The sequence below is a fragment of the Chiroxiphia lanceolata genome, chromosome 25, assembly GCF_009829145.1.
Source record: "Chiroxiphia lanceolata isolate bChiLan1 chromosome 25, bChiLan1.pri, whole genome shotgun sequence".
In the NCBI taxonomy this organism is placed as follows: Eukaryota; Metazoa; Chordata; class Aves; order Passeriformes; family Pipridae; genus Chiroxiphia; species Chiroxiphia lanceolata.
Window position 1 is genome coordinate 6,651,253 of NC_045661.1, and position 27,537 is coordinate 6,678,789.

Below are 27,537 nucleotides of genomic sequence, written 5' to 3' on the forward strand. Positions count from 1 at the left end.
CATCCCTCCCCACACAGCCAAACGCCTTCTACCCAAAAGCTGTGGGATAATGCAGCAATTCCTTGGCCCAGGGAAGGCAGAGGGGTCCCTGTACCCACCTGGGGGCAACTTAGGGGTGGCTGCAGGCCACTGAGTCAGCACTCCTGCTGCCCCAGAGGCACTTTCTCACCCCTCCCGTTTGAGGAGGGGGTGGCTGGACAGGGACCATCGTGCCTGCTGGATGCTCAGCCCCCGATGTCAGGGGTGCCTGGGGATACTCAGACTCTGATGTCAGGGGTGCCTGGGGATGCTCAGACTCCAATGTCAGCAGTGCCTGAGGGTGTTCAGACCCCGATGTCAGCGGTGCCTGAGGGTGCTGCAAGCCCAGGCTGGCACAGAGAGACCCCCCCAGCCCCCCATGGTCCCTGGGCACAGCAGTGCCCTCAGATCTGTGCTGCTGTTTGCCAGCTCTGATCCCACTGGCATCTCATTCCTGGCACTGTCACCTTCTCCTGGTCCTCGCTGAGGTGCCCGAAATCCCAGGGACTGGGACGCTCGTAAATTAAAAACCATGTGAACGGTCACTTCGGACAAAAAAAAACCCCTCCAGTGGATTTTTCCACTCCGTGCTCTCCAGACCTTTCCCGGGGAGGGCTCGCTAAAAGTGGATGTTCTTGCCCACCTCGGTGCCCCGGGGGGTCACAGACACGGGCTGTGCCCTGGGGGGTTGGAATGAGGGTCTGGAAAGGGCACAGTGGGCAGTGTGACACAGTCCCAGGGGTGCTGCTTCTCCCCTGGGGCAGCAAAGCCCCTGCTGGGAGATTCCAGGCCCTGTCTCCCAAAGAATGCCCTGTGCCGAGGTGCCAGGGGCATCCAGGGGCATCCAGGGGACCAGGACATTCCCCCCAGTGTCCAGGGGTGAGTGTGCCAGGGTAAAGCAGCTCTGCAGTCTGGGCTGGGACATCCCCCGGGTCCCAGCTGCGCCAACAATCCCCAGGAGCAGCAGCGGGACAGTGAATCCAGGGATGGGAGAGTGAATCCAGGGATGGGACAGTGAATCCAAGGATGGGAGAGTGAATCCAAGGATGGAAGAGTGAATCCAGGGATGAGAGAGTGAATCCAGGGATGGGACTGTGAATCCAGGAATGGGAGAGTGAATCCAGGGATGGGACTGTGAATCCAGGGATGGGAGAGTGAATCCAAGGATGGGACTGTGAATCCAAGGATGGGAGAGTGAATCCAGGGATGGGACAGTCAATACAGGGATGGGAGAGTGAATCCAGGGATGGGACAGTCAGTCCAGGGATATCAATCCCAGGATGGGACAGTCAATCCAGGGATGCCCTCTGATGGTAGGAATGGTGCTGGTGTGGCCGGGGCTGTGCCTGTGCTGAGCCCCCGGGAGCAGCAACACCCCCCGGGTGTAAAACACAGCCAAGTACCCCCAAAGGTCCCAAACTGTTCCAGAATTTCCCCAAATCCCTCCAATATTCCCAAACCCACAAAACCACCTCCAAAAAAATCACGAATTCAAATACACCCAAAATACGGGTAAAATACACCCACAAATCATCCCCAAATCCTCCAAAAGACCTGAATTCCTCCAAGTCCCATCAAAACACCAAACCCTCAAATCATCCCAAAATCCTCCAAAACCCCCAAATTCTGCCAAGTCCCATCAAAATCTTCAGGGATTTGGGTGGATTTTGAGGGCATTTGGGGATATTAGGGGACTTGATTGGGTATTTTGATGTGACTTGGGGGAATTTGGGGGGTTGGGAGGATTTTGTGATGACTTGGGGTGGTTGGATGTATTTTGCGCATATTTTGGGTGGATTTGACAGCATTTGGGATTTTTTTTGGAGGTGGTTTTGCCAGTTAGGGAATATTGGGGAGATTTGAGGAAATTCTGGGATATTTTTGGAGATTCTGGGGGTGGTTTAGATGTGTTTTACATGTTTGGGGCACTTAGGTGCAATTTTGCGCTATTTTATGAGGGTTTTGATGGAATTTTGTGGGAATTTGGTGGAATTTGGGGAAAATGTGGGATTCTGGGAATTCTGGCCCCACCTGTGCACATTTATCCCTCCTCATGCCACGGGGAGGCGATGTTGGGGGCCGTTCATGGGTCGCTGGTGCAGATAAAGAAGTTTGCTTTGATGGAGGAGCACCAACCCCACAGTTTTGGTGCTGCTGCTCTTCCTCCCCAGCCAGGATCATCCTCCAGCTCCAGCAGGAAATCTTCCCTCCCTGTCCCTTCTGTCCCAGACACCTCCATGGGTGTTCCTCCGTGTCCCTTCCCAGCCCCTCCACCTGTGGGGTGGGGGATGTTCCACGGCCCCACATTCCCCCTGGAGCTCTTCTCCCCGCCTCCCCCCAGCCCAGCAACCCCAGGACAGGCAGGACAGAGGGGTTTGGGGTTTTTGTTGGGACCAAAGGCCCCCGGAGGGGCTGGTTTTATTGTCACAGCTCAGGACAGGCTCGGGGAAGGCCGTGCCAGGGCAGGATGAGGTGCAGACCCCCAGAGCTCTCAGGGAGGGGCAGCCCCACAGGCAGCAGGGACCAGGGGCATCCCCACGGACCCTGATTCCACCCAGCAGCTGCAGCATCCACCTGGGGACAGGAGTGAGACCTGAGGGCTCTGGAATGGGATGAGGTGGGAAAAATCCCTGCTGTGGCTCCAGTGCAGGACAAACCCAGCCCAGCCCCTCCACCCTCTCCTGCCCCACAGAATTCAGGCACGACCCTTTACCTCCGTGTTCCCACAGCCCCATTTCTCATCCCTTTATACCCATCCCCAGGCCCCAGGACCTGCCCCTCGTGTCCAACCCCAAGTTGCTCCAGGAGTCCTGGCTGCAAACAGAGCTGTGCCTGTGCTGGGCACACCAGTCCTGGCCTCCTCCCACCCCCTGGCCCCATTTACAGCCCTCCCTCCACCTCCCTCCCAGAGGAGCAGCTTTTCCTCAGGCTCCTCATCCCACCCCAGCATCCCCTCCCCAGCCATGGGATGAGGGAGGTCCAAGTTGGGGTGACAGGGGCTAATCCAGGACCTTCAAACCCTCCTTCCCCCAGGAATCCCAGAGCCCCAACACCCTCAAACTCTCTTTCCCAAGGAATCCCAGAGCCCAAATCCCCTCAAACTGCTCCTTCCCCTAGGAATCAATCCCAGAGCCCCAGCCCAGACCCACCTTGCTCTTTTCTTGCCCTCGGGTCCATCCTCACTTGGGCACTGCAGGAGAGCACAGGAGACATAAATTCCCCCTGAATTCCCCTTGTCTGACTCCCCTCCTGACTCCCAAAGGTGGGCCAGGGCACAACTGACCCCGCCGTGTGCCCCCACACCCCCCATCCCTGCACACCCACGATCCCAGCGATCCCAGCACCGCCAGTGCCCACTCCTGGCCCTGGGTGATCCCAACTCTTCCCAGCACAGGGACCAACTCATCCTCCTGCCTGGGCTGATCCCACAGCAAGGGCAGCAGGGGAGGGGGGATCCTGCCCCCTCAGGTGAGACCCCCCTGCAGAGCTGCCTCCAGCACTGGGAACAACAAAAAACGACATGGAGCTGCTGGAGAGAGTCCAGAGGAGGCCACAGAGATACTGTAGGGTTGGAGCCCCTCTGCTCTGGAGCCAGGCTGGGAGAGCTGGATATGTTCCCCTGGAGAAGAGAAGGCTCCAGGGAGACCTTCCAGGCCCCTTCCAGGGCCTAAAGGGGCTCCAGGAGAGCTGGAGAGGGACTGGGGACAAGGGATGGAGGGACAGGACACAGGGAATGGCTTCTCACTGCCAGAGGGCAGGGATGTATGGGATATTGGGAAGGAATCTTTCCCTGGGAGGGTGGTGAGGGGCTGGACTGGATTTCCCAGAGGATGCCCCATCCCTGGGAGTGTCCAAGGCCAGGTTGGAGCAGCTTGGGGTGGTGGGAGGTGTCCCTGTCCCCGCCCTGCCATGACCTCCAAGGTCCCTCCAGCCCAAACCATTCCCTGGTTCCATGATTTTGAGAAATAATTCTTGGGGAATCACAGAAACAAGGCATGTTTAGGGACACACAGGCACGGGAGGAGCACAGGGAGGGTGGGCAGGAGGAATCCTGGCTGTGGGACAGGAGGGGCTGCCCCGGGCAGGGGGAGGAAGGAGGGCAGCTCCTTCCAAGAGCTGCTCCGGGAGTGCTGCCGAGGCAGGAAATGGGAGCTGGGGGGGCTGGGCAGGACCCCGGACACAAATCAGGGCAGCCCAGGGCCAGGGGAGGAGGCTCAGCTCCCACCCCCCCAGGCAGGGCTTGAGGGGGCTCTGGACCCCAGTGCTGGGGGTGCAGGGAGGAGCAGGATGGGCCCGACCTCCAGCAGCTCCTCTGGCTCCGGGGTCTGGGTCCCTCCCCACTGTGCAGGTTTGGGCACCACAGTATGAGGAAGATATTGAGCTCTTAGAGAGTGTCCAGAGGAGGCAACAGGGATAGGGAAGGGCCTCGAGGGGCTGAGGGTACTTGGTGTGTTCAGCTGGAGCAGAGGAGACTGAGGGGAGACCTCACTGCAGTTCCAAGTGCCTGGGCAGGGGCAGAGGAGGGGCAGGGACTGAGCTCTGCTCTGGGGGACCAGGGACAGCACCCAGGGAATGGCTGGAGCTGTGTCAGGGCAGGCTCAGGTTGGATCTCAGGAAAACGTTCCTCCCCCGGAGAGTGGTTGGGCACTGCCCAGGCTCCCCAGGGCGGTGGGCACAGCCCCAAGGCTGCCAGAGCTGCAGGAGGGTTTGGCTGATCCTCTGGGGCACTCTGGGGATGGGCCTGTGCAGGGCTGAGGGTTGGACTCACTGATCCTTATGGGTCCCTTCCAGCTCAGCACATCCTGGGATTCTGTGAGTCTGGGATTTTTAGGCCATGAATGCGGAAAGATGATTTCAAGATGCTTCAAAGACCACAAACTTAGGAAGCCTGTGCTGCACAGGGCTGCCCAGAGCCCTCAGATCCCCCCAGCACCAGGAGCAACACAAAACAGGGACAAACCACCCCACATCGAGATAGATCCGGGAAGGGTAGGCAGGGAGTCCTGCCCCTCCTCCTCCTCCTCGGCCACCCTCACCTTTCACATCCAGCCTGCAGTCCAACCTCACCACCCTCACCTTTCACATCCAGCCTGCAGTCCACGGAGGCCTCCCCGAGGGCGTTGATGGCCTTGCAGGTGTAGACGCCCCCGTCAAAGGGGCCGGGCTTTCGGATCTCCAGGGAGCACACGCCCTGATCGATCAGCGCAATGTACTTGGGGTCCTCCCGGATCTCCATCTGGTTCTTCAGCCAGATGATTTTGGGCTGGAAAGCAGCAGGATCCGTTCGTTTGTTTAAAGCAGGGAGAGGGGTGAGAGCTCTGCCTGACCCCAAAATGCAGCCCCTCCCCCTGCCTTCACCTCAGCCCCGCCTGGAGCTGGTGGCCATGGTGGGATTCACACTCAGAAGGAATTTGAAGACCCAAATCTCCCATTTTTGAGCCCAAACCAGTGTTCCACATGTCCTCCAAAAGGAGACAGGACATGGCTTGAATTACAACCAGTCTCCCACTCCCGTGAAGGAACACCCCAAACCTGCCCCAGTTTGACTCAGGGGAGCAGCTGCAGCTCCCCACCCTCACCCAACCCTAACCCAGCCCGACCCACCACCTCCCAAGCCCTCCATCCCCCTCCCAACCCCCCTGGTGCCCACACGAGGAGGTGCTGCCCCTCTGACCTGGGGGAAGCCCCTGACGGAGCAGAAGAGGTGGGTGCTGTAGCCCCGGGTGGTGGTTCGGTCTGTCAGGGGCTGTGTGAACTTTGGAGGCTCCATCATGTCCCTCTGGGGGATCTTCTCTGGCTGGTAAGTGGTTTCTGAGGAAATAATCAATTCTGGGCTGAGGCAGAGCTCGGGCTCCCAGGCTGACCCACACGTGGTCACGGGGTACCCAAAAATCCTTCTGCTCCCTCACATGGGCCAGGAGTCACCACCCCTGACCCCAGGATCTGCTCCTCAGCTCAGACCAGCCCTGTCTTCCCATCCAGCCACCCCAGTACCCAGTCCCTGCAGGGGACAGGGCAGATGCCAACCCTCAGTCCCACTGGGATCCACCCCACGGGCAGCAGGTCAGACCCGGGCCAGGCACCTCCCTGGATCTGCCACTCCATCCCCAAAACTCAGGGCACAGGAACAGGAGCTGGTGGGCAGAGACCCCCAACTCCCCATGTGCTCCCAGGGAGCTGGGAACGGATGGAGGGGGAGCAGGGCCGAGGGAGGATGGAGGGGGAGCAGGGCTGAGGGAGGATGGAGGGGGAGGCAGGGCCGAGGGAGGATGGAGGGGGGAGCAGGGCTGAGGGGGCTGCTTGGGGGTTTGGCCCTGAGCTGGACCTCTGAGGGGTCTCTGCTGGCCCTGAGCTGCGGGACCAAAGGCAGGGCTGTCTCTCGCTGCCCCCAAGGGGATTGACGCCGGCACAGGGAATGGGGGCTGGGATAAGGGCAGGGGACCCCGGGGACCAGCACAGCACCACCACCCCAACACCCCCGTGGGGTCAGGGCCACTCTTGCCCCCACCCCGAGCCCAAGGCAAGGGGTGCCCCACTTGTCTTCTCGATGTGGGCGAGCCCGGCGGTGACGGCGGCGCTGTCGCTGAGCCCGCAGGAGTTCTCGGAGAAGACGCGGAAGGAGTAGGAGTTGCCGATGATGAGGTCGGAGATGGTGCAGCTGGTGCGGGTGCAGCGCTCCAGCACCGTGAACCACTTCTGCAGAGGGGAAAGGAGCCATGAGGAAAGGGAGCCAGGAGGAAAGGGAGCAGGGCCCAGGGATGGAGAAGGAAAGGCAGCAGGTGCCAGGGATGGAGAAGGAAAGGCAGCAGGTCCAAGGGATGGAGAAGGAAAGGCAGCAGGTCCCAGGGATGAAGGAGGCAGGATGCCGACAGTGCCTGAGTCTGCTTTTGCCATCCTTCACCAGGAAACGGTCGGTTCTTTGCTGTATTTATTTCTATTGCACCACACGAGAAACTTCTTTAACTATTTGCCTTTTTCCTTTCCTTTCCTTTTTTTTTTTGCTCAAATCGAGAATCCAGTTTCATCCCTTCCCTCTGGGGCCCCACCCATACATCACACATACAGAAACTCCTACTACAGTACAGTACACCCACAACCCTTTAAACTAAGAGGTCGATATCACCATTTTCAACAAATCTTTACCTGCAAATATTGAACTGATCTGAACTGCAGCTGTACCAAAACAAAAGTGTTTGTTTTTTTGTTTGGTTTGTTTGGTGGGGTTTTTTTATAACCACAAAGCCTTTAGATGCAAGGGTTATTTTTTAAAAATTTTAATCCTTGTCAGACATAACGTAGTGACAAACTCGAATGCTAAAACCAGAGGAAAACAGAGGAAATAACAGGAAAGAAGTGCCTGAAAAGTCTTAGTGAGAAAAGCACAGCAAGAAGGTTCCCTTTTCACTGCACAAAAATACACTTGAAAATACATTGATGTGTTCAAAAAGGCTGAGGTCTGTCACGGGTCAAAAATGTCTCAATCCCTCCTTGTGCCAAGGTCTGACTGTGCTGCCCCTCTGCCCCCAGGGCTGCCCAGCACTGGGGGTGCCCACACTCACCCCGCTCTTCTTGTCCGACTTCTGCACCCTGTAGCCCTTGATCTCGGCGTTCCCGTTGTCCGCAGGGGGGGCCCACTCCAGGGCCACGTTGAAGCCCCACACGTCCACCAGCTTCAGGTTCTGGGGTGGCCCGGGTGGCTCTGCAAACACAACCCCCCCACTGACATCCCGACTCATTCTGTGCCCCGAGCTCCTCCCTTTGGATCTCTGCTCACCCTCCTGCAGCTCACCAGGGGTGAGGAGCCATGAGGGGCAAGGGTTGGTAGGAACCCTGCCCCCCCAGCCAGAGGATTCACCTCCGTGACCCTGGAGAAGATCCCACTGGAAGAGGCACCTCCACCTTGTTACTGGTCCTGCCCCATCCCATCCCATCCCAACCCATCCCATCCCACTCCACCTAGAACAAGATCTACCCAAATCCAAGGAGAAGAAGTGAGCCCTGGAGAAGCTGTGATAGGCAAGGGCTGGTAAAAACACTACATCCCCAACCAGAGGAGTTTTCCATTATCCTGGAGAGGATCTCACTAGAAGAGGCACCTCCACCTTGTTGCTGGTCCTGTCCCGTCCCGCCCCACCCAGAACAAGACCTTCCGAAACCCGAGGAGCAGAAACGAGCCCCGGAGTGTCTGTGCCCATCCTTACCAACCACCCGGATGTCCAGGATGGCCTTGTCCTCGGTGCCACCGATGCTCACACAGAGCTGGTACTGCCCCGAGTCCCCGCGCTGGGCCTGCCGGATGTAGAAGATGGTGTCCCGCGCCGTGGTGCGGATGTTGATGCGGGACTTGTCCAGGGGCTGGCCCCCCTTGGTCCAGGTCACCTCGGGCTGGGGCTTCCCCTGGAGCAGAGAAGGTTGGGAGCCGCTGGAGCGTGCGGGGTGAGGGTGGGCAGGACCACCCTGCTGTGCCGGAGCATCCCAGGGAAGGACCTGGAGCCGCTCCCTGCCAGCCCCGGATCAGCTCCAGCCCCGGATCAGCTCCAGCCCCGGATCAGCTCCAACTCCGGATCAGCTCCAGCCCCGGATCAGCTCCAACCCCGGATCAGCTCCATTCCGGATCAGCTCCAACCCCGGATCAGCTCCAGTCCCAGATCAGCTCCAACCCCAGATCAGCTCCAGTCCCAGATCAGCTCCAACCCCAGATCAGCTCCAACCCCAGATCAGCTCCAGCCCCGAATCAGCTCCAGCCCCGGATCAGCTCCAGCCCCAGATCAGCTCCAGTCCCAGATCAGCTCCAGTCCCAGATCAGCTCCAGCCCCGAATCAGCTCCAGCCCCTAATCAGCTCCAGTCCCATCAGGCGTCAGGAATGGGAAGCCATCGGGCTTCCCAGGGATGAGGCTGGAACATGCCGGTTCCCCAAATTCCTTTGCTCTCCCAGAGCTGTCCTCCCATTTCCCAGGTGCTGAGCTGAGCCCAGGCTCAAGCCTAACAGCACGGGCTTAAATCTGGCACCCAGGGAAAATCCATACCTGGAGCGTGGCCAGCACAAGGTCCCAGATTTCTCTGGGACGTGTCACTTATCTCAGGGGCCTCTTGCTCCCCCCTGCTTGGCCAACTCGTTTCAGGGCTGGTTTTGCCCATCCCAGACCGTGGGGGAGATGTTTGGGTGATGTCTCAGCCAGGGTGAGACAGATCAGTTGAGGGGATGACCTCCAGCTTTTCCCACCAGCGCCAGCATCACTCCCATCCCACAACCCTGCTGCCCCCATCCCACAGCCCTGCTCCCCCCATCCCACAGCCCTGCTACCCCCATCCCACAGCCCTGCTCCAGAGGCAGTTGCTCCCCTCAAGAGGACCCCAGGGTTGAGCTGTGGGGTCCCAGGGCTGGAGGGGGCCAGTTGGCTGAGACAGCAGTAGCAGCCAGCCCATGTCCATGTTTGGGGTGTCCTGGGGTGTTTGGGGTTGTCCTGTTGCCAGCACCACCAATAAAGGTGTAGCAGGGGAAAAATGGGAGCTGGGTAGGAATGGGAAAGAGTTCCCACCCCATTTCCCACCCTTGGCCCATGAGATACAGGACCAGGCCAAGTCAGAGCACAGCTGGCCCCAGGCACGTCATGAGGGCCGGAAAAGTCACCGCAGGATCTAACCTGGAGCAAAACCCCCCGGGGGATTGAATCCCAAAGCACCCACCTACCTGGAAAGGGATCATGATGTTCACGGCGTCCCCCACACGCCTGACGTAAGTCTCCCGCAGGTGCCGAGGCATCCGGATCTTTGGGAGCTCTGGGGACCAGAAAGGCAGCTCAGGACACCAGGGGAAGCACAAGGGAATCACATCCCACCCCACACGTCCCACCCCACCTATCCCCTCCTTGGCCACCAAGTAACCCCCCAAGAAACGCATCCACCTCTTCCCTCCCATCTCCTGGGCAGTTCTGGTTCCCTGCAGGACCATTGCCCGTGTCCCAGAATTACCCCCATCCTTGGGACACCAGGTCACCAACCCAATGGATCATTCACTGCCTTCGGGTCATGGACACAATGTGGGCTGGACCAGGAGAGCCCCACATGACCCCCGTGGTGACAAGGCCAGGAACGGCGTCTCCCACTGGAAATATTCCTTCCACAGACCTTCCAGAGGCAACACAACCCAACCTCCAGCTCCCCCACCCTCCACCTTCCCTGTGTCATCGGGGCACCGAGGAGGTGCCCAGGCACAGCAGAGCTGGGGCAGCCCCAGGCTGGTGACAAAGGAATGTCCCCAAGGGAACACAACAAAGCCAAGGAAAACACCCCCGAAAGGCTGATTGTCCCTTCCTGCCGGGGTGAAAATAGAACCTGTGTAACTCTACCACCCGGGGATCCTTCTGGAGAGGATTTAGGGGGGCCCCTCGTGAGAGAGCCGAGTGTCTGGGCCTGGATTAAAGGAGCAGCAGCTCTGGGAGGGGGCACGACCAGAATTAAACCCGACTGAGCCAAGCAGCTGTGAGGGTGGAATTCGGGGTGGGCCAGGAGGGTGGGAATGCCCAGAGCTCCCAGATGGCTCCAACAGCTGAGGACATCCCTTCTCTGCTCCTGCTGCAGCTCCAGGGATCCATCCCTGCATCCCTCCATCCCTGCTGCAGCTCCAGGGATCCATCCCTGCATCCCTGCTGCAGCTCCAGGGATCCATCCCTCCAGGGATCCACCTCTTCAGGGTCCATCCCTCCATCCCTGCTGCCACTTGGGCTCATCACTCTCAGCAGGGCACTGAAACCTGATCCCGAGGCAGGAATGGGAATGGGAATGGGAATGGGAATGGGAATGGGAATGGGAATGGGAATGGGAACGGGAATGCCGGGGGGTTCCCTCAGCTCCCTCCCTGCGTTGAGGTGATGGTGTCAGGGTGGGGAGGACAAGGTTGGTGGCCCAGGTGACACTGTCAGGGTGGGGAGGAAAAAAGAGAAGAGAAGAGGTTCGGAGAGGTTCGGAGAAAAAAAAGAAAAGAAAAGAAAAGAAAAGAAAAGAAAAGAAAAGAAAAGAAAAGAAAAGAAAAGAAAAGAAAAGAAAAGAAAAGAAAAGAAAAGAAAAGAAAAGAAAAGAAAAGAAAAGAAAAGAAAAGAAAAGAAAAGAAAAGAAAAGAAAAGAAAAGAAAAGAAAGAGAAACATCCACCTCCTCCCAGAGCACAAACCCTGCAGCACCTTCCCAGACTCCTCCAAGCCTTTTCCTAGGAAAAGCTGATGGTTCCTGGAATAACCCTTGTTGGCATTATTGTTATTTTTAAGCAGCTGTAAAATCCCAGGTGTCCTTCGGGTACCAGGAAAACTTGGGAGTTCATAATTCCTTGGAAAGGGAGAATGAGCCTGCATGTGCTGTTTGCTGAGAAGGAACCAGCAAAGCCTCATCCAGCGGCAGCATCCCGGCAGAAATGTGAGCCCTGCCAGGCACGGGAGCAACTCGTTCATTAGCGAGTTCAGCGGGATTAGAGTTCAGCGTGATTAGAGTTCAGCGTGATTGGAGTTCCCACGGTCCCGACGAGCAGCTCCCGCCTCCCGTTAGCCAAACAAACAGAACTGTCCAACGGGGGGAATTTTGGGGATCTGCTCCTGCCTCCCTCGAGCCAAATAGACAGAGCTGTCCAACGGGGGGAATTCTGGGATGAGAGCGTGGCCGGGGGGAGGAGACGGGCGGGGAGGGACACGGACGCCGAGCTCCTGCCGCGGGAATTCGGCTCTGCCCGGTGAGTCCTTCACCCCCTGAGCTTCCCCGGCTGCAGGAGCAGCCCCTGGAGGTTGGGAAGGTTCTCCCTCCCGAGGGAATTGGGCGCAGGCACGGAGAATAACCCCAAAATCTGGGATTGGATCTGTTGGGTGCAGCACGGTGCGCCGGGGGGTGGGTTTAGTCCTTTCACTCAAGGGTTGGACTGGATGGTCCCGGTGGGTCCTTCCAGCCAGGAATGTTCCATGGCCTGGGCCAGAGGTTGGATGTGATGTGTGAGAGGGGCAGAGGCTGCAGGGATGGACACCCAGGAATTCTGCAGGGATAGACACCCAGAAATTCTGCAGGGATGGACACTCAGGAATTCTGCAGGGATAGACACCCAGGAATTCTGTAGGGATGGACACCCAGGAATTCTGCAGGGATGGACACCCAGGAATTCTGCAGGGATGGACACGCAGGAATTCTGCACGGATGGGCAGGAATTCTGTAGGGATGGACAGGAATTCTGTAGGTATTTCACCCAGGAATTCTGCAGGATTTCACCCTGGAATTCCCAGGGATTTCTCCCGGCACTCGGCAGTACTCACGGAGGATCTCCCTGATGAGCACGGGCTGCTCCAGCGTGGCCGGGGCACTGGATCCACCGGCTCCCACGGCCGTCACCCGCACGTGGATCTTGTCCCCGGAGCTGAGGTTTGGGATCGTGTAGCGGGTGGAAAGGAAAGGCTCCTGGTTCACAGCTTTCCACTCAGAACCTGGGATGGACCCAGCACAGAACTTCAGGTGTGCCAGGGACAGACAGACAGACACACCCCCAGACAGCAGGAGCCCCCCAGGAGTGATCCAAAGAACCCCTTCCTGGGAAAGATGGAATGATTTGGGGCAGCAGTGGGAAAAGGGACCTTAGAGGGGAGGTCGGGCACCCTCTGCCAAGGAGTGTGGGGGGTGAAGAGCTGGGTGTGAAGTGTTGGGGATGAAGTGTTGGGTATGAAGTCCTGGGTAAGTCCTGGGTATGAAGAACTGGGTATGAAGTGTTGGGTTATGAATTGCAGGGTATGAAGAGCTGGGTATGAAGTTCGGGGTGTGAAGAGCTGGTTATGAAGTACTGGTTTATGAAGTGTTGGGTAAGTGCTGGGTAAGAAGTGCTGGGTATGAAATGCTGGGGTATGAAGTGTTGGGTATGAAGTGTTGGGGTATGAACTGCTGGGTATGAAGGGCTGAGTATGAAGTCCTGAGTAAGTCCTGGGTATGAAGAGCTGGGTATGAAGCACTGGTTTACAAAGTGCTGGGTTATGAAGTTTGGGGTATGAAGTGTTGGGTAAGTCCTGGGTATAACGCTGGGTATGAAGTACTGGGTATGAAGAGCTGGAAATGAAGTTCAGGGTATGAAGAGCTGGCAGAAGCTCAGCAGTGAAGCTGAGCTGAGGAGGTTGTTTGCAGACAAGAAAAGGCATCACGGTCCAGCAAACCTGATCCTTGCTGACCACGGGCGTTTCTGAAAGCAAAAATCCTTTGACCCTCTCCTGCCAGTCTGCCCCTCTCACTGCCCCAGGGCAACACTGGGGCTCCCCATGTTCCCCAGCACGTCCTGCCCTCCAGGCAAGATGCCACCAGCCCCATGGACCTGTCCATGCCAAGCCACCTTCAAACCAAGGAGGTTTTCCTGTCACTGCCAAATCCCACCAGGGGCTCTTTCCCTTCACCACTGGCTTCCTGCTTGGAAGGGGCATCTCAAACCCACCCCACAGCCAAGGGGTAGAACCCCCCCCATCCCCCAGCTGACACAGCTTTGCCTCGTGCCAAACCTCTGAGGAGGTTCCTCCGCTGGAAAACGAACTGCCCCGGTCACCAGAGGCCTGGGTGTCCCTAAAGTGACCCCCGTGTGCCAGGGGTTGCCCCTTCAGAGCAGGAAGGTTTTCCCTGTCAGTGCCATCAGAGCAGCCAAATCTCCCCAGCTCCTCTTTCCCCTCACGGCTGGCAGTGCCCAGCCCAGCCCTCACTCAAACCTCACCAGGTTTTACCCACCCAGGGCCATGCCCTAGCCCGAGCACAGCGGTCACAGAACCCCTGTGGTGGTCACAGCATGGCTGGAGCTCTCCTGCCACCCAGGCAGGCCCAGCAGAGCTCCCAAACTGTGCCCTCTGGGTGGCTGCCACCCAGCTCCCTCCAGGAACTGCTGCACCTTGGCCTGTGCCACACAAGGGCCTGCTCGTGGCTGTCCCCTGTCCCCAGCCCAGTGATGGGAGCCAAGAATGTGCCAAGAACGTGCTGACTATGTGTGCCACAAGCTGAACAGCCAAGGATCAAGTTCCCCGAGGCCCTCGGACCACCTGGGTCAAACCCCTCCAGGCTCCTGCAGCCCCAGCCCACCAGCCCCAGCCTCCCCCTGCAGATCCCACCAGACACGTGGGTCACCCACTGTCACCCCAAAGCCCAGCAGGGCTTCAAGAGAGGTCCCAAAACACAAGTCTTCCCCACCCCCCATTCCACAGGCCAGCCATGCAACCAGAGACCCACAGACCATCACTGCCACCCCCCAGCCCCCTCCACCCACCCACCCACCCTCCTGCAGGGCTGCTGACACATTCCAGCCCCTCTCACCCTGCCCAGGATCCTTTCCTCCCTCATCCTCCCACCTCATCCCCATTCCTTCCCTGCTTCTCTTTAGGCAAACATGGCAGCATTGAGCTTCTTCCTCCTGTTTTCTTGGATCACCATCCCAACCCCAGGTCTCTGCAGAGCTGGAGCTCACCAGGGACCATCCTCAGAGGGCAGGCTGGTCCCTCCTCCACCCTCCAGCTGGACACAGCAGTGACATTAAACCCCCTGCCAGAGACATCCCAACTATCTGAAGCCAACAGGAAGCCCCACTTCTCCATGGGAAAAAAAAATAAAACAACAATTTAAAATGAACCAATTTGGGCAAAGAAAGGGAGTTGGTGGCCTGGGAAACGTGTGTCCAGCTCCACCCCACACCCGCACAACACACCCCACCCCTCCGTGCTCAGGGGCAGGAAAGCCCGGTCCTACTTCCATCCTTGCAGATCTCCACCACGTATCCATCCAGGCCTGCCTTGCCCGTGTGCTCCGGGGCTTTCCAGGTCAGCGTGAAGGAATTCTCACTCACCTCCTCCACGGCCAAGGACAGCGGAGAGCTGGGAGGCTCTGGAACAAACCGGGGGGTGAGGGCAGGCTCTGCCCCAGGACAGTCCCTCGCCCTCAGCCCACCCGCCCTCCTGATCCTCAGTAAAACCCCCTGGATGGCTTCACCCCTCCGTCCCCTCACCCCGACACCCCCCGCAACCCCTCCAAGCCCTGCTCCACTCCAGGGTCCCATCCCGTCCTCACCTTCCTTTGGTTTCTCGGGTTGGGGTTCAGGTTCGGGGGCCGGGGGTTCGGCTGGGGGGGCTGGGGAACCTTCTGCGGGGGCTGGAGGGGCTTCTGCTCCGGCTTCGGGGGGGGTGGGAGCGGCTTCTGCAGGGGCTGGGGGCTCTTCAGCAGCGGGGGCTGGGGCCGCTTCTTCTTTAGGGGTGGCTTCTTCCTTGGGGGCCGGGGCTGATTCTTCCTTCGGGGCTGGTTCTTCCTTGGGGGCCGGAGCCGCCTTTTCCTTGGGGGCTGGTGCTGCCTTTTTCTTGGCGGCCGCCGGGGCGGGTTTTTTGGCCGGAGGGGCCGTTTTCCCCGTCATCGCTGCAGAGCCGGGGGCTGGGGGACAGCGGGGTCTGGGGGCTCCGCTCCGGGGGCTCCGCCCTGCTCTGGGGTTCCTGCTCCACACAAAAGGTCTCTGCTCCCAGTTCGGGCTCCGCGGTGGGATCCCCGCTCAGGTGTGTCCCCTCTGCTCCGGGACGGGGGAACCGGGTCACTGAGCCAGGACAGGGGCTGCGGTGACTTTTATAAGCTTGGGCTGGCACTTGTCACCTCCCTGCAAACCAATCTGCCACTTGTCACCCCCCTGCAAACCAATCTGCCCGCGCGGGCGGGCCGGGCCAGGAATAGCCACCCAGGACCTGCACATTCAGCAGCCCCCACCGCCCCCTCCTATGGGATGGCAGCACATGGGCTCGGCCCCCCCCCGGTTCTCACAGGGCCGGGTCACCTTTCTTTAGGGACATGGCTCCTGTCCCCAGCACCCCTCTAGCTCGGGGCTTACCCAAGCCCCACCCCCACCCCCTCAGCCACCCACTGCCCCCCATGTCCCCTCTCAGCCTCTCCAGGGACCCCTGGACCCCTCGTGCCTTCCCCAGCCTCTGCACTGACCCCATACCCCCCCAGCCCCGTTAATCCTGCACTGACCCCCCCAACCCACCCGCTCCCCATCCCGTTCTCCCACAGTCCCTGGAACCCCAGAGCCCTCTGCTCCCTCCATCCTCCCCTCACCCTCAATCCCACAATTTCTGGGTTGGAACACAACCTTGGGATCATTTGGCCCAACCCATGTAGCTGCCCCCACGCCCCACCCACGTTCCTGGAGAACATCAGTCCCTCCCCAGCCCTGTGCCATGTCCTCCAGGCTCTGCCCTGCCCATCCCACCAGGACCTTGGCCACGGAGCCTGATCCCCTCAGAACTCATGACCAGCCACCCTCCTGTCACCCCCCAACTCAGATTCACCCCAAATCCCCCCACTGAGCCAGGAAAGCCCCTTAATCCTACAGGACACAACCCCTCACCCCTTGCCTGCCTGTGTTTCCCTCCCTTCCCATGTATGAGACACTCCTAAAGATGTCTCTGCATCCCTATCCTTCCTCAAATCTGGGCTGACAGAGTGTTTTCCTTGTTCCCCAGCTGATTCCCTGTTCGCCAGCTGATTCCCTGTGTGCAGGGAGGCAGCCAAGCAGGCCTGGCTCCCCTGGGTGCTGCTCCAAAGGCTCCTGGTTCCGTGGTCCCCAGGGAACACCACCAGCCTTGGACAGCAGGGCCAAGAGGCACCTCCAGGACAGCCAGAGCACGAGGTCTGTCCTCTGCCAGGGCCAGGTGACCCAGCCTGGCACCGAGGGTGGAGGGGAACTGTGGCCACCCAGAGGTGGGAGGGAGAGAAGAAAGAGCAAAGCCCCCCTGGCCAGGCCTAGTCTGTGAAGGGACCGTGGGGACATCCCAGAGGAGAGCCTGGGGGATGATGCTTCCCAGCTGGAGCAGCAGGACCCTCCTGCTCCAAGGAGGGATGTTTGTCTCTGCCCTGGTTGTTTGGCAGCAGGACAAGGCCAGGGCAGCCTGAGCTGGTGTCGGTGCCCCAGGGAGGGCCCGTGTCCTCCACAACTATGTGATACCCCAGATGTTCCTCGATTACCTTCCCCATGAGGAGGAATGTGGCAGTAAAACCTTCCCCTAAATACCCTCGGGATGCCTGAGGGATGAGCTCTCTGAGGCAGGGGGAGGTGACAGGGCACTCCCAGACTCTCCTGCTGCCATGGCCAGGCACGGCAGCTCCTCCTGCCCCCCGGAGCATCCTGGAGAGGCTCGGACTTGCCAAGTGGGTCACAAACCAGAAAATCTCCTGCAGCTGCTCTGGCAAGAGAGGAGACAGTGCTGCTGCCCAGGGCTGGAGGAGCTCTTCCATCTGAGCTCCTCCAGCTGCCCTTGGCTCCCAGGTGGGTCTGGCATGGAGGGCACCATGGGAGAAGCTCTGGTTCCTCCACACCTTGACCTTCAGGGATTCCACCCTGCCTTGACTCCTCCACATGCTCTGATGACTCTTTCCACAGGTGGCCATTCCCAGACTCCCACAGACATCTATAATCCTCACAAGTCTTCCCTGTGCCTTTCCCAAAGACGATCTCAATGTTTAATCTGCACTGAAAACACTTTGTTGTAAAGAAAAGAAAATGTAGGTTTCTTTTGATGAAGAAAAGCAATTTGAAGAGCTCTGAAAGCAAAATAAATCAATACCACCACTCTGGCTCATCAGGAAATGAGCACACGGGTTCCTGTCCAGGTTCAATCTGGGGGAGCAGGGCTGAAAATGAAACGCTTTCCCCGGGAAAGGAAGAACACCAAGGCAACAATTTTGCTCGATTTGAACAAAACTCGAGTTTTTTTGACCTGCTGGATGACGTTTGGGTGCCGTTTGCTCTGTTGACTCACAGGGTGACTCATAGTTCAAGTGCAAATGAATCAACAGGGTTTTATCACCCCGACTTATCTGGGGCACGTTACTGGAGCCTTTTGGCATCTTGTTTATCCACACAAGACACCTCACACTGAGCAAACTCCAGCAGGGGTTGAGCAAACTCCAGCTGGGAAGCTCTGCTCTCCACCGCAGGGGCACCACGACGAGTTGGCCAAGCTCAGAGTTGGAGGATTTCAGAGGCACCAGATCCGGGATGAAGGTTCCAGTTCCCACCACCACAGCTTTGCTGGTGGGGACCCAGCAGGGATGGGGATGGGGCGTCTCAGCCCCCAGGTTTGGGTGAGGGACCTCAAACACCCACAGGGACCGTTCACCTCAGAGCTGGGCCTCCATGGTCCTCGTGGGTCCCTTCCAACTCGGAATGTTCTGGGATTCTGACCTGGTGAAAATGAGTCTGGTGGTGGAAATAAAATCCTCCTCCTCAGCGTGGAAGTGAACATCACCTGGAGGGGGCTGTGCTGGCTCCTCCTGCAGGCAGCTGGGAGGGTTGAATATTAAAAATTTAGTGGTAATTAAAAATATCAGCCCGATTTTGCCTGGAACTCCAAGTGTTTCAGGGTTTTGCTGAAATGCAGGTTCTCCCTGATTGCCAGGGAGAAAAGATCTCTTCCTACAGAAAGCTGGGACTTTTATCAATTGGTTTTTAAACCCACGTTTCCAGGGCATTGATGTGTTTCCTCAGTTATCTTCCAGGTAACTGTGGGTCTAAACAGGGACCGTGTCATTTATTCCCCAAAGGATCAGATCCTCCTCGTGCCACTGCCCTTCCAACCCCCTGGTGACACAGCACAGGCACCTCCCAGCTGGGTTTATGGACAGGGCCCCATTCCAAAGGGGTAAATCTGTCCCACAAAAGCGTTGGATTGATCCATCCCCCCAGATTTTTCCAGGAAATCAGAACCCTGCCGGGTGGGAATGAGGGGGAGCCTCGGCAGCGCCTTTCCCACCACGACAGCTGAGGGGGGAGAGGGAGGATCCTTCCAACAGCTGGGGCAAACCCTGAGGCTTCCAGAGATTAGGACCATCCCTAAACGAGGCTCCAGGATTAGACAGGAGGTGGGGAGACTTCCCACTTGTGCCTCGTAAAGCTGAAAGGCCAAAGGCTCGGGATAAAGGAAGAGCTCCTTTCATCCATGTGGGAAGGGCTCCCTGGAGCTGCTCATCCCATAAACGGCTCTGGGGGTCCTGGGGGGCTCTTTGCACCCCAGCAGGGCTGGGACAGCAGTGGGATGTCACACCTGGGTCACCACGGGTCACCAGCAGGTCCATGGGCAGGGGACAGAGCCAGGCTCCAGGGGATGGTCAGCAAGGAGAGTCACCCACCCCCTGTGCCAGCATGGGAAGGGGACACCCAGAGCTGAGGGGGACACCCCGGACTGAGAGGGTTCCCAGCGCCGTCCCCAGTGGGACACATTCAGAGCCACCCAACAGGAGAGGGCAGGAACTGTCCCCTCCTGCCATCGGCCACATCCAGCTCTGAACACATCACAGGGAGCATGAGTCCTTTGGAGACACCTCAAAGGGCCAGGAAAACAGCCAGACCCCCTGGATTCCAGCAGGAGGGAGGTGCCCAAACCCTGATATTGGGGGGATATTGCTGGTGGTCACTGGAGATGATTCCTGAGCGGGGCTGTCCCCTCCTTTCAGCTGCTGCCCCTCCTGCCATCGGCCACACCCAGCTCTGAACAAATCACACGGAGTGTGAGTCCATGGGAGACACCTCAAAGGGCCAGGAAAACAGCCGGACCCCCCGGATTCCAGCAGGAGGGAGGTGCCCAACCCCCTCTGTGTCCCTCGTTCCTGGTGACAGCTCCTGAGCGGGGCTGTCCCCTCCTTCAGCTGCTCTCCCTCCTGCCCCTGCCGGGCCCCTCTCCAGGGGGTTAATTCAGACCTCCAGGAGGGTTAATTCAGACCTCCAGGAGGAGTTAATTCAGACCTCCAGAGGGAGTTAATTCAGACTTCAGCAGGGGTTAAGTCAGACCTCCAGTAGGGGTTAAGTCAGACGTTAAGGGAAGTTAATTCAGACCTCCAGAGGAGTTAAGTCAGACCTCCAGACACCCCGGGAGCTCACGTGGAAAACACCCAGTGGCCAACCACAAACAGCAGCGGGGATGGCTCCGTGCCCTGCCCGGCACCTCCCACCTCCCACCGCCCTGTCCCGTCCCCGTCCCCATTCCCAGCCCCGGCTCCAGCGTTTCCAGCCTCGCCGTCACCGCGATATTCGCGGGCGCTGAGTCAGGGGCAGGGACAGTGGCAGGTGGGCCCCGGACACGGTTTCCATTGGTCTGTCACACACAAGTGGACTCTTACTTCACCTCCCAGCAATGACCGCGGGCAGGGGCTGCGGGGCCAGGCTGGAGTTCCATCGAGTGCTGTCTCTAAAATGTCCACGCTGAAGGACATCTCCTGCCTGATGGGCTTCCCTTGGCTGGCCCAGGCTCCTGCTCCAGGGGAATCCCTGGATCCATCCTGGCTCACACCAGCAGCGCTCACGGTCAACAAGTGGATTCACTGGATCTTCTTTCCTCGTGGAAAGGGCTGCCCAGCCCTGGCACAGCTGCCAATGGCAGTGCTGGAGTCACCATCCCTGGAGGGACACCTCAGACGTGTGGATGTGGCACTTGAGGACCGGGGTCAGGGGTGATCGTGGCAGTGCTGGGCTAAGGGCTGGACTCAATCCAGAGGGTCTTTTCCATCCTAAATGATTCTCTAATTCCATGATCAGTTGGGGTTCACTCCCCACCGGCTCCCACAGCAGCACAGGGGGCCCAACCCTGAATTCCTGAATTCCTGCCAGGATCAGGAGCTGCTGGAGGCAGGACCTGGGAATTCAAACGAGAACCGGCTCTTTGGGGGGTTGTTTTGGGGCTGTGCTGGGATCGTTCTCCTCCAAGCTGGGTGGGGGAGAGCAGCAGGAACACCCACGCAGGGATGGCCCCATTTTGCCCCGTGACTCGCAGGGAGCTGAGCCAGGGAGGGGCTCCGTGTCCCTTCCAGCCTGGGGACAGCACTGGGAAAACCATCCCAGGGAGGCACCACCTCACAGAACCACAGAATCACAGAATCAGAAACCACAGAATCCCAGACTCACAGAATCCCAGGATATGCTGAGCTGGAAGGGACTCACAAGGACCATCCAGTCCAACCCTCAGCCCTGCACAGGCCCATCCCCAGAGTCCCACCCTGTGCCCCAGAGGATCAGCCAAACCCTCCTGGAGCTCTGGCAGCCTTGGGGCTGTGCCCACTGCCCTGGGGAGCCTGGGCAGTGCCTAGCCAGCCTCTGGGGGAAGAACCTTTTCCTGAGATCCAACCTGAGCCTGCCCTGACACAGCTCCAGCCATTCCCTGGGTGCTGTCCCTGGTTCCCCAGAGCAGAGCTCAGTCCCTGCCCCTCCTCTGCCCCTGCCCAGGAATTTGGAACTGCAGTGAGGTCTCCCCTCAGTCTCCTCTGCTCCAGCTCAACACACCAAGTGCCCTCAGTGTCCTCCCACGGCTTCAAATCAAGGCCCTTCTCCACCTTCATTGCCTCCTTTGGCCACTCTCTAATGGCTCAATAATATATAATTGGATAATATTTTACCCTACTCTGTTTGCACCCCAAGGAATTACTCGCTCCAAGCCCCTGTGCCAGCGAACAAAGTCCCGCCTCATTTTGCCGAGGGAGCCGCGGCCGTTCCCAAACTCCGTTTCCTGCACCCGCCGCGGTTCCCCCGCGCTCTCCGTGGATCCATCCCCCTCCCGGCCGTGGCAGGGGGAGCACAGCACTCCCCGGACAAGCAACTGCCCGAGGGCCGTGACCCCCGGCAGCTGCCCCGGGCCGGGACGTGCCGGGCGGGCAGGAACCCTCACGCACCTTGGCACCGCATCCGTCACCTGCCGGGAGCGGGGCCAGCCCGGGCAGGGGGGTCTGCCCGGGCTCTGGGGGGTTTTTTTTCCAGCCCTGCCCTCCCTCCGGGGCTGCCAGCAGGAACTCACCTAGGACAGGCAGGACGGGCCAGCCCCGCTCTGCCCAGAGTCACCTCTACAGGGCTCGGGGATGCCAGGAGGGCTCTGTCGCCTCCTGCCCCGCCGGGTCCTGCTCCGGGGCTGCAAATGGCGGCTCGGCTTTTCCTCCTGCGGTAAACCAGGTGCTCAGGAAGCCCCCAAGTGTCCCAAAACTGGTGTGTTCGGGATATTTGTGCCCAGGGGACGCAGCCACACGCCCGCTCCTGTCCCTGAGCTCTGCCAGCCCTGGGGCCAGCGCGGAGCCGGGACGGGCTGCAGCAGAAGGGGGAGGGCAGAGCTCAGCCCGGGGCTCCACCAGCCCCAATTCTGGGATCACCGGTGCCAGCAGGAGCCCAGCAGGAGCACAGGGACAGGCACCACCCCCAGAGCCTGCTCTGCTCCTCTCTTGTCACTGTGGGTCCCCAGGAGGGTGCCCAGCCCTGCTCTGAGTTTTTGAGGCACTGAAACCCCTGCCAGGGTGCCCCGTGGCATTGGTGTGACACTCCAGGTCCCATCTGACCTGCAGCTTTCCCTCTGCTCCCCTTTACCTCCATCGAGGACTTAAGGCCACCCTGAGTGTCCCTCAAGGCCGCTGCTCCTCCCCAGTCCCTCCTGTGGGACCAACAGTCCCCTGCCAGCTCTTCCCATATTTCCTCACATCCACCCCCCTCCTTTCCTTGCCTTAAACATTTCCACTTTCACCCCATTCCCTCTGCCCTCCCCAGCCCCTCTTCCCACTGCACCCTCCACCCCCCTCCCCACCCCAGGCAGGGCCTCTGGAGGGCAGCCAGACCCCTCCCGGCCCTGGGGGCACTGGTGGCACTGGGACAGACCCCTCCCGGCCCTGGGGACACTGGTAGCACTGGGGCAGACCCCTCCCGGCCCTGGGGACACTGGTGACACTGGGATCAGCCCCGTTTCAGATGGGGCAGCAAAACCTAAGGACGTCCCCAAGGGCACAAGGTGGTGGCACAAGGGCTTCTGTCCCTGCCATGGCTGGGGGGGTCTGGGGAGGGTTGTCACTTCCCAGGATTCTCTGAAGCAAATGGGATCTGCTCCCTTGATGGGACAGCACGTCCTGGATCCATCCCATATCCTGGATCCATCCCATATCCTGGATCCATCCCCGCATCCTGGATCCATCCCATATCCTGGATCCATCCCATATCCTGGATCCATCCCCGCATCCTGGATCCATCCCATATCCTGGATCCATCCCACGTCCCTCTCCAACCCAAACACTTTTGCTTGAGAACCTCCCAACCGTGTCCCCTCCCCAGAGAGTTTCCTGGGTCGGGAGGGACTACGAGAGGGAGTGACTCCCTCCAGGTTCCAGTAAACTGTGAATACACTCCAGTTTGGGGTATTCCAGCTGCATCCCTTCCCCGCTGCCACCAGGGAGCATCACGGGGACGTTCAGTCCGGCTGGTCCCGCCGAAATCCCCTGGATATCGTGCCAAACTCTGGGAAGAGACTCTTCCTAAGAGTCCCTGCTGTCCCACAGCCAGGGGTGGCCCAGCCCTGTCCTGGATGCGAGAGCTCCTCCTGCCAGGGGGTCACTGCCCCGGAGCCGCTGTCCCTGTGACCTCCGGGAGGAATCATCCCCCTCAAAGCCCTGTGGGGCAGCAGGACCAGGCCGGGGGACTCGGAGAGTAGGGGGGGATCTGTCCATCCAATAACCTGCAAGGAAACACCCGTGGGAGATGCTTCGCCCTGCTCTGCCCACAGCGGTGCCAAAGGGACACCTGGATGTTGGCAGGGGAGGCAAAACCACCCCCTCCAGCCCAGGGTGAGCAAGGACAGGGAGAGAGGGGACGAGGCTGGAGGTGGCTCATGTGCAGGGGCTGGGAGGGGGCACAGACCCCGAAGGATCCGTGGACAAGGGACAGAGGGGGAGGGATCCTGTGCTTTCCAAGAACTGCCCCCGAAGGAGGAGGAGAAATTCTGAGGCAAAGAAAAATCGAGAGCAGCCCTGGGAGAAGGACCTGGGGGGCTGGTGGGGAAGAGGCTGGACAGGACCCAGCCCAGAACCCCTCATGCCCTGGGCAGTGTGGGCAGTGGGGAGGGGAGGATTCTGCCCCTCTGCCCCCTCGAGTGAGACCCCCCTGCAGAGCTGCCTCCAACACTGGGAACAACAGCACAAGGACATGGAGCTGCTGGAGAGAGTCCAGAGGAGGCCATGGAGATGCTCCAAGGGCTGGAGCCCCTCTGCTCTGGAGCCAGGCTGGGAGAGCTGGGAATGTTCCCCTGGAGAAGAGAAGGCTCCAAGGACACCTTGGAGCCTCTTCCAGGGCCTAAAGGGGCTCCAGGAGAGCTGGAGAGGGACTGGGGACAAGGGATGGAGGGACAGGACACAGGGAATGGCTTCCCACTGCCAGAGGGCAGGGATGGATGGGATACTGGGAAGGAATTATTCCCTGGGAGGGTGATGAGGGGCTGGGATGGAATTCCTAGAGGATGCTCCAACCCTGGAAGTGCCCAAGGCTGGGTTGGATAAACTTGGAGCAACCTGGGATAGTGGAAGGTGTCCCTGCCCATGGAAAGGTGGGACAGGATGAGCTTTGTTGTCACTCCAACCCAAACCAGTGTGGGATTCCACGACCCAGCGGCTGGATGGGGAACCCCCCCACCCTTCCCAACACGTGGAGGGGATCCCACCCTTCCCACAGGATGGAAACGCCCCGGGATCCCTCTGGGAATGGTGGCCAGAGGCGTCATTCCCACCCAGCCCCTGTAAAGCTCTGGGGGATCTTACGGGGGTGGTCAAACCCCGCAGGAATCCCGAGGGACGTGCGGGGCTCCGGCCCAGCCCCGGCTGCCGCTGGAGGCGAGAACCTGATTTATTGTCACAACCTGCAAAGCCCCGGGCAGGGGACACGGCCAGGCTGGGAAGGGGACACCTCCCCGCTGTCCCGGCACCGGCACTGGCACAGCAGAGCTTTGGGCTCCCCGTGAGTTCCCAGGCTGTGCCCCAATCCCGCCCAGCATCTGGAAAAGGGGCAACACCCTCGAGGTTCCCCTTTTTCCTGCCGGCTCCCCCCTTTTTGGGGGATGCAGGAGGAGCTGGGCGGTCCTTTCTCGCCCGGAGGGAAGGGAGGAGGGAGCTGCCAGGGCCCGTCATCCGATCCCAGTGTAAACTTAGCATGGCCTTTGGGAAAGGACTCGGGGTGGCAAAGCCCGCAGTAAATCACGACCCCGGATGCCACTGATGCCTCGGGATTAGCGAATCCCACAGCCCGGACTGGGCCGGGATTGGAGTCTGCCAGGGGAACCAGAGGGTGCTGCCCACCTGGGACCCCCCAGCTCCTGGAGGGGGAGCGGGATGGAAATCCTGGATTTTAGGAGGAGATGGGGGGAGGTGTGGGGTCAGTGCTGGCTGTGGGATCAGCCCTGAGTGTGGGGTCAGCAATGGCTGTGGGGTCAGTGCTGGGAGTGGGGTCAGTGTTGGGTGTGGGGCCAGGAATGGGTGTGGGGTCAGTGCTGGGAGTGGGGTCAGTGCTGGCTCTGGAGTCAGTGCCGGGTGTGGGGTCAGTGCTGGGTGTGGGACTAGTACAGAGTATGAGATCAGTAAATCTTAAACCACACTGGCCATTTTTCCTTTCACTTCATGGATTTAAACTCCAGTTCCCTGGTAGGGCTCCAACCCCCGACCCCAAACTAGGGCTTTGTTTCCCAATCCCTGGGAGATCTGTAGCCTCCTCTGCAGCCCCCCCACAAGGAATGGGCCCTAAAGTTTCTTCCATGGAAAAAATGGGTAATTTTGAGGGCGTGTGACTTTGACTGCACCCCTGAAATTGGAACAAGGAGAGATTTGGGGGATTTAGAAGCCGTGAGTTTGGTGTTCCATGGGGGCTGATATCTCTTTTCCCTTCCCAGTCTGGGATTGCTTTTCTTCTGGTCATGGCTCAGAGTGCCCCAGCCCCCCTATCCCAGGAGATCCCCCTGCACCCACAGACATCAGGGGGAAGAGGAACAGACAGAGGATGTTCCAGGACACCCCTTTTTTGGGAGCTGGGAGTGACCACAGAGCACCAAACAGGGCAGGGAGAGAGAGGAATCGGTAGCGGGAATTTTGCAAACACAAGTGGACTGAACCCACCCGTCCTCAGCCCAAGCAAAACCCCTCGAGGGGGTGGGATAACCAGAGGGAAAAGTCTCTCCAGGAGCCGGGATAACCAGAGGGAAAAGTCTCTCCAGGGGAGGTCCCTCTTCCCGCAAAGTCTTCCGGGGTGTTTTCCTTGCTCTAATGCTGCCATCCAGTGGGAAAAACTCCCTGGCATGGGAAAGGCTGGAAGAGAGGACCTCGGGACACCTCGGGACGCCCTCGGTGATCTCCCTGCCAGGATTCTGAGGCTGGACCCCATCCTGTGTCTCCGAGCCCCGATCCCAGCCTGGATGCGACGGGAAATACGGGAACAGCTCACAAGGAGCTCCCTCGAGTTCCTCCGGCACCTTTATCCTCTCCCAGAACGCAGCGAGGGGGTGGGAAAGGGGTGAGGATGCCCCGGGACGAGCGAGGGGCGACAGTCCGAGCCTTCCTCCTCCGGAGGAGGAGGCTGCGGTGCGAGCGGGCTGCCGGCACTGAGGACGCCCCGCTCCCAGCGCGATGCTCCCACCGGGATATTCCGCAGAAAATCGAATTCCAGTGCGTGTTCAGCACCACCGGGGGCTTCCAGGAGGGAAAAATCCCAAACGCAAAAGTCCGTGAGGCCGCCCGGGGAAGCGGAGCCGCTCCGGGACCACAATGCGGCCGTTTGTTGTCCCGGTGGGCGGCAGAATTCCCGCAGAAAGGAGCTTTCAGTGGGAATATTCAGCAGTTCCAGCTCCCTCGGCAGCGTGGGGTTCGCTGGATTGGGCGGAGGCACAAAGGGACAGTGTTTTCCTCGGGAGAGGGAGGTGTTGGGGGCTGGAACGCGGCGCTTTTCTTCCCGCACAGGAGCCGCTTGAGAGGAATCGAGGCGTTATCCAGGCGGGATCGTGGCCGGAGATTTTCCTTAAAGGGAGAAAGCAGAAAAGATTTGTGTATTTGGGAACGAAATCAAAGAATTCGGGGATTTCTTTCGGCTGGAGGCAGCAGCTGTTTTCCTCCGGTGGCGCTGGTTTCCAGGAAAGCAGCGATTTTCGTCCAAAACCAAGGGGGGAAATCCCGAACTTTTTCTTTTCCCTTCGTGCCAAGGAGGAAATTTGTCCTGGGAACAAGCCCTGTGTGCAAACAAACTGCTGCTCCCTCCTCCAGGAAGCACAAATGCTTTGCCACCCACTCGAAACCGGCCCGAAAATGACTCCTGGAGCAGCAATTCCCTGATAACCCCAAGGAGGAGGCAGAATCCTGGTTGGATCAGAGGCTCATGTCCCGGTGGGGATGGATTTTGGAAGCATCCAGCACCTCTGCGAGCTGGCAAAGGCCGTTCCCCCGGCTGCAAACCCACCCTCGAGCTCCAGCCCACGCTCGGGAAAGGGAAGGGGATGATGGGAGGTGTTGCAAAACATGGAAGATTGGGATATTTGGTACAGGGAATCTGCTCCACAGCTGCAAACGGCCCCACTGAGGCCGAGAACTGTGCACAGCTCATCACACGGACAGCCCTAATGAATGTGCCCGAGGTCCCTCCGTGTGTTTAATTAGGCCACAGAAGGTATAAAACTACTTAAATTACCAGACCAGAGATGGTTTGGGTTGGAAGGGATCTTTAATTACTGTCTAAGCACTGTCC

General features: G+C 59.3%; 1 protein-coding gene across 2 annotated transcripts; it reads right to left on the bottom strand.

Moving 5' to 3' along the window:
- Positions 1–2,384: 2,384 nt before the first annotated feature.
- Positions 2,385–15,409, bottom strand: MYBPH (myosin binding protein H). 2 transcript variants are annotated; one of them, XM_032710869.1, is made up of 11 exons: positions 15,066–15,409; positions 14,748–14,882; positions 12,305–12,472; positions 9,711–9,799; positions 8,220–8,415; positions 7,578–7,717; positions 6,555–6,714; positions 5,693–5,829; positions 5,055–5,281; positions 3,168–3,208; positions 2,385–2,592 (listed from the first exon to the last, which is right to left on the bottom strand). In XM_032710869.1, the coding sequence occupies exons 1-11, from the start codon at positions 15,400–15,402 to the stop codon at positions 2,510–2,512; spliced, it is 1,713 nt and encodes a 570-aa protein (XP_032566760.1). In that variant the 5' UTR covers positions 15,403–15,409; the 3' UTR covers positions 2,385–2,509. The 2 variants fall into 2 exon arrangements, with proteins under 2 accessions (XP_032566760.1, XP_032566761.1); XM_032710870.1 differs by having other exon boundaries at positions 2,555–2,592; positions 5,095–5,281.
- Between the last annotated feature and the right edge of the window lie 12,128 nt (positions 15,410–27,537).